Raw genomic sequence first — 12,420 nt, forward strand, 5'->3', positions numbered from 1 at the left:
CAGGAAAAGGCTTCTCTTGTGTCATTACTAGATTCCAGAATGGATTTCCTTCACAATTATATTATACCCCACGAGCATTTTCTGACATCTAATTAACTTGACTTCTCTGTCATAATACCTTACCTTTGAAACATCATTCCCCAAAATTTAAGAGTGGCCCCACCTTCTTGCTTTTCAGCAAAACCTTGAAGACATGGTTTTGTCGGCGAGTTTGTGGCTTCATTCAAACCAAATCAAGTGACTTGTCTGATTCTATTATTGCCGCCATTGGAGGGGGAGCAGGGAGGGGGGTACTACTTACCTTTACTACAGGTTCGCAATGGGTTCACATACACACTGAGTTTCTGCACATGTGCAGATTGCCTATGGTGACATCCGGGTCGGTGGGCAGAGCCTCCCACCAGTTTTACTACTGGTTCTATAGAATCGGTCCAAACCAGGGGCAACCTACCAATGGCAGGGGGGCATGGGGTGATTTTTAACTTTGAATCTTTAATGCTGTACTGGATTTGCTCCATGAGTTGGGCAGCTATATAGACTTGTTTAATTAATAGAAAAACAAACTACACCTGAAAAAGTTGTACTCTCATCCCATCTTAAGCACCTAAACAACCTACACCCCCCACACACCTCTTTAATCATATGTATTGACAATCCCTCTTTGGGGAACAAGAGGATATCGCCTTGTATATAGTTCCATCTCTCCTGGAACTGCTCACATTGTTTGCTAGACTTGTCTTGCCTTTTGGAGAATGTTTACAAATTGAATCACCGATAGATGGAATAGGAAATAAAGCTCAGCTCCCTTTATTTGCTGTAAAATGCTCTGCTCCACCTTTTATGAAGAATGTAAAACAAAATGAAGTACAGCTGTTTACTGCTTTCATATACATGAGCAATTAATATATATATGTGGCATACGGGATACATCTGGAACAACCGGAACAACCAAAGGATGTAATTTCAGAAATCTACCCACTCTTGTTGTTAAGGGAGGAGTGACTTAAATAGCAGAAAATCAAATCAAGTTAGTTTATGACCATTTGGAGCAGGCAACTTTAAGCCTGGGAGTTGAAGTCTACCAGGGTTAAAGTTGTCAAGGTTGGGGACCCCTGATTTGGAGAACTAGCCTTCTTCTCCCTGAAGAATTACTGGGATGTGAAGAATTTTATTGGAGGAACATTAGAAAGGGTGCCTACGGATTGCTACTATATTTTTTTAAGAGGTACTTGCTTTGCAGGGATAAATTCTTCCTTCACATTCTTCTCTTTGGTTGGGTGTTTCAGAAACTAAACAGGCCAGCATCCTCCAGGAATCCTACAGTCATCAGCCTTTCCCTTACCACATCAGTCCACATGGAGTAGTAGTCTGTCTGCATGTGGCAGTTTCAAACTCCAGCCAGACTCGGGGAAAATGAGTCAGTCAGGAGAAAACAAGTTCACATCGCAGGATGTATGGTCCATCAGTCTCTCCAGGGAAATGTGGTCATCTATTAAGCCACTGAATGTGTCATCTCTATGATATTTAAAGCTCCTGTTAAAAAAGGAAGCAAGACTTCAGTGAAATTGGAGAAATTTGCCAGATAGTGTAATCCCAACAGCAGGGTAACATTGATTCTAGAATGCTCTAAATGGGAGCTATATTAGGGCTTTTCCAGTATTAGGACTTTGAGAAGCAAGCAATCAAGGTTGCTGCTGTGACAAATGAGAACATTTTGAGGGTTTTTCAGGGCCAGTGGTGGGTTTCAATTTTTTTTACCGCCAGTTCTATGGGTGTGGCTTGGTGGGCGTGGCATGGCTTGGTGGGCATGGCTTGGTGGGTGTGTCAGCGGAAGGATACTGTAAAATCTCCATTCCCTCCCCACTCCAGGGGAAGGATACTGCAAAATCCCCGTTTCCTCCCGATCAGCTGGGACTTGGGAGGCAGAGAATAGATGGGGGTAGTCAGAATTTCTACTACCGGTTGTCCGAACTTCTCAAAATTTCTCAAAATTTCTGCTACCGGTTCTCCAGAACTGGTCAGAACCTGATGAAACCCACCTCTGGTATGGATGTATGAATGTATGGATATATGGGTGTATGTATAGATTATGGGAGGGGGTAAATGTTAGCCTTCTAATTGGTTTAGTGTTGGTGGGAAGAAAGATGTGGGGGTTTTTTATACACAGACCCAAAGAAACCACAGAGAGTAGAACAAGGCCTTCCATTATTAGCCAAATTTGAAGCCTCAGAAAACCTAGAACGTCAGCATATTTAGGTAGACTGTCGTAGGAGATCACTAAGGAGGAAACCAATTTAGAGCTCCTTCTTCCATATTACCAAGCGAGCAGGTAGATAAAGGTTATGTGGGGCTTCCTGCTACATTAGCCTAAGGTAAGTGACCATGTTCAAATTTAAAAGTACAGATCTTGCAATCATCCAGATTTTTAGGTTTTGTTTTTACAGCTCCTCCAAAGATTGTTTTCAAGTAAGCATTTTTTTTTAATGTGATAGAAAGGGGAAATTATTGACTACACAGAGAGCAATATCTCCATTGCACTTAATTGGGTTTTAATTAGATGGAATTTGTCCCATCTTCTGCAGAATTTTCAGACAGTTGCCATTCAAAGAGTAAACGTGGTCGCCATCCTGAAGAAGGCCATAGCCCACATTTAAAATCCTGATCCTGCTTCACGGGATCCTAATTGATGACTATTCTTCTGAATTTGTAGAATTTGCTGTAATTTATCCAGGGTTAATATAGTTAATATAGTAATATAAAAATAAGTCAGAACCCATTAAAATATGATTTGAGACACATATTTCAACAACACTATTTTCCAAATATATATTTATAGTAAATATTGTTTAAATCAATGGAGGTAATTTGGGTATAAAGGGGGTAATAAAACCATTTATATTTGAGTTGAAGATCCAGTTTGGGACTGCAGTTGCTAAGACACTTGTATAAAACAACACCATCAGTGGTTGAAAATGACAATGACATTATGTGAGATCAGAAAAAGCAGCAATTTGGACAGGACAGAAATGATCAAATATAGAGCGATTCATCTATTCTGCCCTATCGATATTTGGGTGTTCATAACAGTTGTACCCACAGTTGTTTCTCTGCTCTGCTTTAATTATTCTTAATTATTGTTATTATTTCCAAGCCTTTGGGCAGGGATTGCATCATAAGAAGAAAGCTGGCCAACATGGCTTATGACAAATAGCATCCCTTAATGTTTAAAAATGAAAAGACCTCATAAGCATTTTTTGAAAAAGTGCTGATTGAGCGCCTCCCAGAGCTTTCCTTGAAGTGTATTTCCCTCTGGTGTATAAACGCATCTTAGGGGATTAGTAGGGCAGGGAGCAAATGGATGAATGATATTTGTAGCTGGCTACCTGATATTGACAGCCATTTTGTGAGAGTGCCGTTGACATGATTTCAAAAGCTCAGTGTGTACTTTGTTATTTTTTTATTTATTTTGTCACACAGTATATATAAGCATAAGCATGAAACAACTATACAATATATGAGCATATATATCAGCATGAGTATGTAATAACTATATTAATTGGATATAACGAAAGGAAACAATAGGACAGGAACGGTAGGCACGCTTGTGCTCTTATGCACACCCCTTTACAGACCTCTTAGGAATGGGGTGAGGTCAATAGTAGACAGTCTTTGGTTGAAGCTTTTGGGATTTTGGGAAGAGACCACAGAGTCAGGTAGTATATTCCAAGTATTAACATTTCTGTTACTGAAGTCATATTTTCTGCAATCAAGATTGGAGCGGTTAACATTAAGCTTAAATCTGTTGTGTGCTCGTGTGTTGTTGCAATTGAAGCTGAAGTAGTCCTCGACAGGAAGGACATCGTAATAGATGATTCTGTGAGTTCAACTCAGATCATGTCGAAGGCATCGTAGTTCTAAATTTTCTAAACCCAGGATTTCTGGTGGCATAAGGTATTTTGTTGTGATAAGAGGAGTGGAGAACTCTTCTTGTAAAATATTTATTATTATTTGCTCAAATCCAATGAAAAATCCTTTGTGATCTCTTCAGATGTAATTTGTGTATCCCATGACAACATTAGTGGCCCTTATAAAGACAAACACTGCCATAAGAGCCAGCAATATATTCTGGCTAAGCATGCTTCACTTTCCCCATCACTCTGCTAGCAATGCTGAGAATGTTAAGATTTTATGAAGCTTATTTAGATAGTATGAGCAATTCCTGTGTCCCTTCTGCTAGCAATCCTTGCAGGTTGGGATGTAAAACCTGAGCATCTGGTATTAGTTGATTTCAGGGATTGTGTCATATGGAATTATAATGCAAGTAGTCCTTGAGTTACGACCACAATTGTGCCCAAAATTTCTGTTGCTAAGTGAAATATTCGTTAAGTGAGTTTGCCCCATTTTGCGACTTTTCTTGCCACAGTTGTTAAGTGAACCATTGCATTTGTTAAGTTAGTAACATGGTTGTTAAGTGAATCTGGCTTCCCCATTGACTTCATTTGTCAGAAGGTCACAAAAGCAGATCACGTGATGCCAGGACACTGCAACTGTCATACTCATAAAATCATCTGCTACAATGTCCTACCTGTCAATGACTACTTCAGTTTCACCCTCAACAATACACGAGCACACAATAGATACAAACTTAAAGTGAACGGCTCCAAACTCGATTGTAGAAAATATGACTTCAGTAACAGAGTTGTTAATGCCTGGAAGGCACTACAAGACTCCATGGTCTCATCCCAAAACCCCCAAAACTTTAATCTAAAACTGTCTACTGTTGACCTCACCCCATTCCTAAAAGGTCCGTAAAGGGGGCGTGCATAAGAGCACCAGCGTGCCTACTGTCCCTGTCCTAATGTTCCCTTTAGTTGTATTCATTTTATGTATTCAGTTCATGCTTATACTTATATATATTATCTAATATGTACTCGACAAAATAAAATAAATAAATAAATAAAATATGAACCATTCAGATACCAAACATCTGAATTTCAATCACGTGACCATAGGGATGCTTCAACGGTCGTAAGTGTGAAAAGCGGTTGTAAGGCACTTTTTTCAGAGCCATTGTAACTTTGAACGGTCACTAAATGGACTGTTGTAAGTTGAGGACAGCTGTGGCTGTCAAACCACAAACGTTTTGCACCAGGGAAGGAAATGGGACAAATTATTGGAAAGAAATGTCTTTTGTTCCTTGAGGCAGTCAAGTGATGAAGTCCCACTAATTGTCGTTTGTTCTAAACTTAGCTTTACAGTCATTGCCTTTTTCTGTTATTATTTCCAAAATTATTATTTTGTATATTATTTTCCCAGACATTGCATAGCTGTTTTGGTAACTCTTCAGGGTATACACCTACACAGCAACTAGTATAATAGATCCATATGTTGATGTTTCTAAGAGTTATAATAATTCACAATTACATGAACAGATGGCCAGGTGTAGGGTTTTTGTGGGATGTTTGTGTGTCTGCATTGGGATCACTGGTTTTATTTCCTAAACATAAAGGGAGGTACAGTAGAAAACATAAATTATGCAGTCTCTTTTAATGATATCTTTTGGCATTTCATTCATACCAGCCAACCCTCTTTCATTTAGATACGAAGAAGAAATAAACAAACGCACTGGGATGGAATTCACCTTCACAACACTCAAGAAGGTAAGCAGAGAAACATTTTTCAGATCCAAGCAGAGAAAAGCAATTCAAGGGTCTAGGTAGATAAATCATCTGTAGGTTTGATTGAGCTTTTATACAGAATTGAGCATTTTATAAAAAAAAGTAATTTTGTTTCAATTGGATTCAGTTTTTACATTTTTTTAAAATTTAGCTTTGATTTTTACCTTTTTAAAAACTTTTATCATTACCACAACTTTTTCACTGCCACTTAGAAAGCAAGTAGAAAGTAATCCAGGATTTAATGATACTAGATGGTTTCTATATTGTTCCTGGAATGAACAGATAAAAAAATCATAGATGTGCTGGTTTGGGACAGTTGTCATGAATTCTTAAAGAGTTTTGCATGATTATAACTTTTCCTCTGAAAAGCAATTTAAAAGGAAGGAATTCAGGCCCTGTTCGGGATCATTCAGCATTTGCTTATGATTTTTTTAGTCAAGCATCTAATTACATTCAATCTATTTAATATATAATGAAGAATTTTCCAGCATTTCCAGTTCTAAACTTTCTAAAGATCCTTATCCCAGTACAAAATTCACTTAGGCCGGCTGGAAAGGAATGATTTTTCAATGTTAGTTGGGGTGATTTATGTGGTGCTTAGGCATCAAACATTCTTATTAGGGCAGTTGCTATTATTAACTGTAAATTCCTTTTAATTGTGTTCATCCTGTATTAAACATAGTTGCCTTGTTTATTCCCCTGATGTCTTTTATTTATGATTAAGTGATGACTAATGAGCCAACCCAATTTGTTTTAATTTCCAGCATTATTAAAATGCTGTGGAAATCATGCATATGGTAGAAAATGAGATCTATAGAGGATGTACATAACTTGAATTCCCTAAATCTAGAACCCAAAATTTGAAACTTAGAAAGGCAAGGCAGACAAAGCTCACCCTCCACCCTGATTGTATTAGTGGTGGGAATCTGGGTGGGATCATTCCAGGGGTGAAATAATTTTTTTCCCTACCGGTTCTGTGGACGTGGCTTAATTGGTGGGCGTGTCTTGGTGGTCAGGTGATCCAGTGGGCGTGTCTTGGTGGTCAGGTGACTGAATGGGCATGGCCAATAATAATAAATAATAAAAATAATAAAGAAAGTATACAAAACTTGGGAATGCACCAGTCTACCTTCCTTAAAAATAGAGGCACCAGTCTACTAATTACCATTTTTTGGGAGCGCACCGGTCTACCTTCTTTAAAAACAGAGGCACTGGTCTACTAATTGCCTTTTTTGGGGAGCGCACCAGTCTACCTTCTTTAAAATAGAGGCACCATTCTACTAGCCACCTACAGCGCTGATCAGCTGTGGTGCGGCCCATTGAAGCGCCGCAGCAGACATTTAAGGCCGTTTGCAGCTATATCACCACCGAGAGCTTCAGGGACAGAGAAGAGGAACAGTGAGGCGTGGGTGGTGTGGGGGGAGGGATTTTTGCTACCAGTTCTCCGAACTACCCAGCCCCATCGCTACTGGATGACGCAATCCGGTCCGAACCAGGAGCATTTCACTCCCAGATCATTCCTCTTTTTGAACAAGGCATTCCCCTGAATGACATACTAGGAGCAAAATCATTCTGAACAATATTTGTGTCCCTTCTGCTTTATTGCAACATCAACAGATGCTGCTTGTTCCTTGTTAAAGTTATTGTATTTGTCAATTATTACTTATTTTTACACATTAAGGTACTGTATTTATAAATTTATAAATAAAAAAATCTATTCTATTCTATTTATAAATTGCTGTATGAATGCCATAGATTAGACTCTCTCTAGCACACATATGCCCCAAGAAGGTATTCAGAATTTTAAAAAATCAAATCCGCAACCTCTCAGACATTGGTAGAAGTGGTGACTTATGACAGTTTCTTCATGATGGTTTGAAGTTCCAATAGATTCCAAAAATGCATTCACATTTGAAGTTTCAACAGCTCCCCCCCCCACCACAGTCATTTGATTCCATTTTGGGTGAACAGCAAATGGCCCACATATATGGCTGTTTGCAGTGTCCCATGGTCACATGACTGCAATTTATGGCATTTAACTTCAATTTTCTAGCATGGTTTGTTTAACAACTGCAGCAAAAATGTGTAAAATCAGGTTGGACATGTGATGACCCCTCTTATGACTTACGACCAGAATTCCATGCTCAGTTATGATCCTAAGTCACCTGGATTTAAAAATGGCAATTATAGAAAGAGAAGACTCAGGTCATTTTTGTTTGTTTGTTTGTTTCTAAATTGTATAATTGCTGGATTCATGTTACCAATGGGGAAAACAAGCATTTTGAGAAGATCTCTCAGAGAAATTCTGTCAGCAGAGATTTTTCTCAGTTAAAATCAAATGTCCTGACCAAATACTATTTTCAAATGGCAGTGGCAGAATGCTAATCCTGCAAAAAAACAAACACACACAAAAAAAACCAGTATCTCTTTCCTTTGCTTGAGACTGAAATTTATGTCAAAAGTTCCAATTAAAGTGAAAAGTCGCAAACTCTTTTTCTCTGGTCTTCATTAATCCACAGGACCTGGACAATGGCTTTCTCCACAAGACAGAACTGGAAACAAAACTAAGTGGACTTCATGCTTGGGTGGAGTTAATGAGTACCATCCATGAGCAGGTGAGAAAGAGAGAGAGACAGAAGGAATGTCCTAGAGCAGGGGTCTCCAACCTTGGTCCCTTTAAGACTTGTGGACTTCAACTCCCAGAGTCCTTCAGCCGGCAAAGTTGGCTGAGGAACTCTGGGAGTTGAAGTCCACAAGTCTTAAAGGGACCAAGGTTGGAGACCCCTGTCCTAGAGTGATGTTAGTTTGTAGTAAATATCCCACATCTATGTTTATTAACAGCTAGTATGATCATCATTTAAAGACTACTGCTTACCGGTATTTGAGTTTTGGAAATGCCCCAAAGAAAAGGACACTTATTTCATGAAGGCCAAAGATATGTTTGTACATGGATGCTGCTTGTATTACTAGATGCAAGGAACATCAGCCTTAAAAATAGCTGGAACTGACCTACATTGGGAAATTAAACAGGAAATGCACTTTTTTTCCTGATTTTATCCCCTCCCTTTCTGCCATAAGCAACTTACAATAAATATTTGAAACCAAATTTGAAGCTTGGAAAGATTGCTGAAATAATCAGGAAACAAAGTGCATAGTGACAATTATACAGATTTTCAGGGATGGAGTTGAAAACTTTCATATCTGCATAATGCTCCTCAGGCTTGGTGCCTCGGAGCATGTGCAAAGTGCATCAACTCCCACACTTTTATTATTTTTTTTACATTGGATTGCTGTCCTCCTTTCTGCTAATCATTAGCTTCACCACATGCCAGATCAATTGCAACCTGCAATATCTTGTACACATATCTTAACTTAATTCTAAGTTACGTGAAGTAGTTATGGTGGCACCTACTGTAAGAAACAGAACCGGTAATCTGTGTCAATCATGGGCATTCCTGAGTGCACCTAGTGTGCAATTTACATCTGTTACACATTCTAATTATTTTCATCTGGCTCAGTAAGAAACCCCCTGGAACTCGCTCAGCCTCTCTCACCTTCACTGATCTAAATACTGTACATATACATAATCAGACTGGAATTCTTCTTTCTCATAGCCTTGAGGATATGCTTCTTAAAACAAGCTGTTATGAAATCCCCCATTTTACAGCCGTCTTATCTCTGTCAAGAATGGCTTACCTGCCCTGCCTTGGCCTCTGAGCTCATCTCCAATCATTTAAGCTTTATTGTATTAAATACAATAAAGGGAAAGAGCGGGAGGCGGGCTGGTTGATTGCTTGTCTAAGAAGTACATGTGGGCTGCCTTTTATGCTTCTTTCTAAGCCTTCTTTTTTTTCCATTTTATGTTGCATTAAACTTTAAACTAACCCTTTAATGATTAAAGGGTTTCCTTATTCTTATCCAATTCAATTGCTAGAATTAAAAGCATCACTGGCAGAGGTAATTTGCTGTCTTTTCTCATTGTATCCAGTTCTTTATCTTAAAGGTACTTTTTCAAGAGGCAACTGGACTTTCTGTTTTTTCTTTGAAGATGTTACTCTTTTCATCCAAGAAGCTTCTTCAAAGGTCTTAATTTTGCAAATCGTGTATTAATCCTGTAAACTTTACCAATCTCTGCCTCAACATCGCTTTCCTCCCAATTCAGGAAATTAGACAGAGATTTATCAATGTTTTCTCTGATATCCTCTCAATGTTCTTTTGGATTCACTCTAAATTATTTTTCTCTTAGTTCCAGTAATGCCAAATTGTCCAAATCTTTCTCCATCTCTCTATTGTTTTACTTTTCAAATCTTCCACCTTGTCATTAATTTATTTTAGATCTCCAGTGAATTGTCATACAGATTCTTCAATCTTCTTAACTTCTTTCATATCCACTTTCATTCCTGCAAATCCTTCTCCCATTTCCTTTTTAAAAGCATCCAAACAATTGGCACCTGTCCACTGTAGTTATCTTCTTGCCAAATCCTCAAACATTTTCTGTAATAAATCTGCTAAAATGCCCTTATCTGTATGGCTGTAGTGAACCTCTCCTCCCTTCTCCTAATTCTTTTCTTGTACTTGCTTTATGACAAAGTGAAAGTATGTGAATTACTAGGGTGAAGGTAAAAGATAAACTTTTCCTTTTTTATGTTTGGCTTTTCTCTGTTTAACCATTTAGTCCCTCTGTAGTTACATTACACAGTCTGGCTCATACTATCCTGTTTGTTTTATAAAATCCAACAATCTACTTTCTTTAATAATAAACAATCAGCATTCCCACTAAGGTCCTTTTAATTAATGTTACTGTTTTCAAAGGCATTTTCATCAGAAAAAAAAAATTCTTCTGTTTTTTAAAATTACTATCCTTTTTATCCATTTAAAACTTTCTTGAATTAAAATCTTACTAAGCTTTTTGCTTTTAAATTAAATCCTTTAAGATAATATTGTTTTCTTTTCTTAATTCCAAACAGAATGCAACTCACTTGAGTGTCTTTGTTCTTTTCTGCCATTTGGAATATTTCTTTTTGGTTGTAAATTAATTATAGCCAGATACTTTAAGAAAGTGAGGTTTGTTGCCAGTTATACATCTATAAAGGCTGCATAGTGGTTCTGGGCAGACTGATATTCTCTTAGCTCCCAAGCTGCTCAACTAATGAATGGATGAGCACAAGAAACTTAATTCTTGTAGTCTCCCTATGAGGAGCAGCTATCCAGAGTCAAAATGGGCAATCCCCTGATCATTCTTTCCTTCTGTAGATTTTCATCATCCAGAACCCACTTCCTGGCTGTAATCTGGTACAATCAGTGCTGGGTTGCCCCTGGTTCATACTGGTTCTATAGAACCGGTAGTAAAACCAGTGGGAGGCTCCACCTACTGACCAAAACGTCATCAAAACTCTTCTGTACATGTGCAGAAGAGTGCATGTGGGTGCGAGCTGAGCAAGCAAGCGCGCGCGGGGGGCACAATGCAAACCAGTATTAAAGGTAAGTAGAACCCACCCAATGATACTTGTGGTACTGATTTTGGTGGGGACTGGGGGGTGGAACCTAATCTACCATAGGTCCTCACCCAGAGGTCAATCAACTTCCATTGCTGGCATGTATTTCTGTTGCATGCATCTAAAATGGATGCAGCTGGGTTGATGAATTGCAACAGGTTGCAATTGATGGATAAAATGCAACAGGTCATATGACCATAGTAGAGCAATAATGTCTTGTGGGCCCATATGACTTACTGCTTTGTGCTTAATTAATAAAAAAAAGCAGATTTCAATCTACCAGGAAAAGGAAAGAAATTTTAGGGTAGACATTTTAGATTTTTAGTTGTAGGAATGAAGTACTTGAGTACCTGAGTACAGGTACTCCTCACTTAGTGATCACAACCTGGACCTTAAGTGAAGTTGTTGTTAAGTAAAATTGTGATTATGCTTATGAACTTTAAACATTTTCTCCTCTCCTTTATCATATGAGATGATTGAGTCACGTAACCAATAGCTCTTGCAGCAGCAAATCACCCAGCAAACATTTTGCTGATTCATTTTAGCAAACAACATTAGGCAATCAATACCATAGTTGCTGATGAGCCACTTTTCCAGCTCTGCTCATCATAAACCAGGTTCTACCACACTTTGTCATGAATCTACCCTGCCTCTGCCTTAACATCATCCCTTGGCTACTTCCCAAAGTTGACAACCTTAATTGCTTCAAAGGCAATGAACCCTGTGGCCAGAGTACTATGTTCTCAAATGATAAACCGTGCCTTCCATTCCTGCTTTTGGCCATTCCAAGTAGGCCGAGAATCACCACAAAAAAGTTCTAAGGCTGCTGCTTTTTCTTTTTCTTTTTTTTCTCTCCCCGAGATCAGGAATGTAAAGCCTGTGGACTTTTGCTATCATAAATCAATTTTGACTGGAGACAAGTAAAAACTCAAGAAAGTAGGACATTAGGATTAGCCAAACATTCAAAGGGTTCTGATTTCAGAAACTTCATGTAGGGTCTTGCCTGCCTGTTTGTGACCCAAGGATGTGTCTGTGTGGCTTAATCACTGCAACATTTCCTGTGAAAGTTTCTATGCTGGAAAATCTGCCTTCTTTGGAAGTGATCTTGAAGCTTTTCCCCTTTATTATCGTGATCACATCTAAAAATACGAGTTCCAGGTATATTTGTAAAACAAAAAACAGACATTCTGCGAGCTCTGGAACTGAAATAATTAAAATTTTATTCTATTAATCTTTTGTCAGCCATC

At 38.4% G+C, this 12,420-nt stretch overlaps 1 protein-coding gene across 1 annotated transcript in view; it reads left to right on the forward strand.

Moving 5' to 3' along the window:
- Nucleotides 1–12,420, forward strand: part of LOC131189781 (neurofilament medium polypeptide-like) — a 58,565-nt gene that overhangs the window by 32,107 nt on the left and 14,038 nt on the right. Inside the window, exons 3-4 of the mRNA XM_058166202.1 lie at nucleotides 5,600–5,660; nucleotides 8,198–8,293. Coding sequence (XP_058022185.1) covers nucleotides 5,600–5,660; nucleotides 8,198–8,293 — 157 coding nt within the window. The remainder of the gene's footprint in view (nucleotides 1–5,599; nucleotides 5,661–8,197; nucleotides 8,294–12,420) is intronic.

The sequence above is a fragment of the Ahaetulla prasina genome, chromosome 2 (assembly GCF_028640845.1).
Source record: "Ahaetulla prasina isolate Xishuangbanna chromosome 2, ASM2864084v1, whole genome shotgun sequence".
NCBI lineage: Eukaryota > Metazoa > Chordata > Lepidosauria > Squamata > Colubridae > Ahaetulla > Ahaetulla prasina.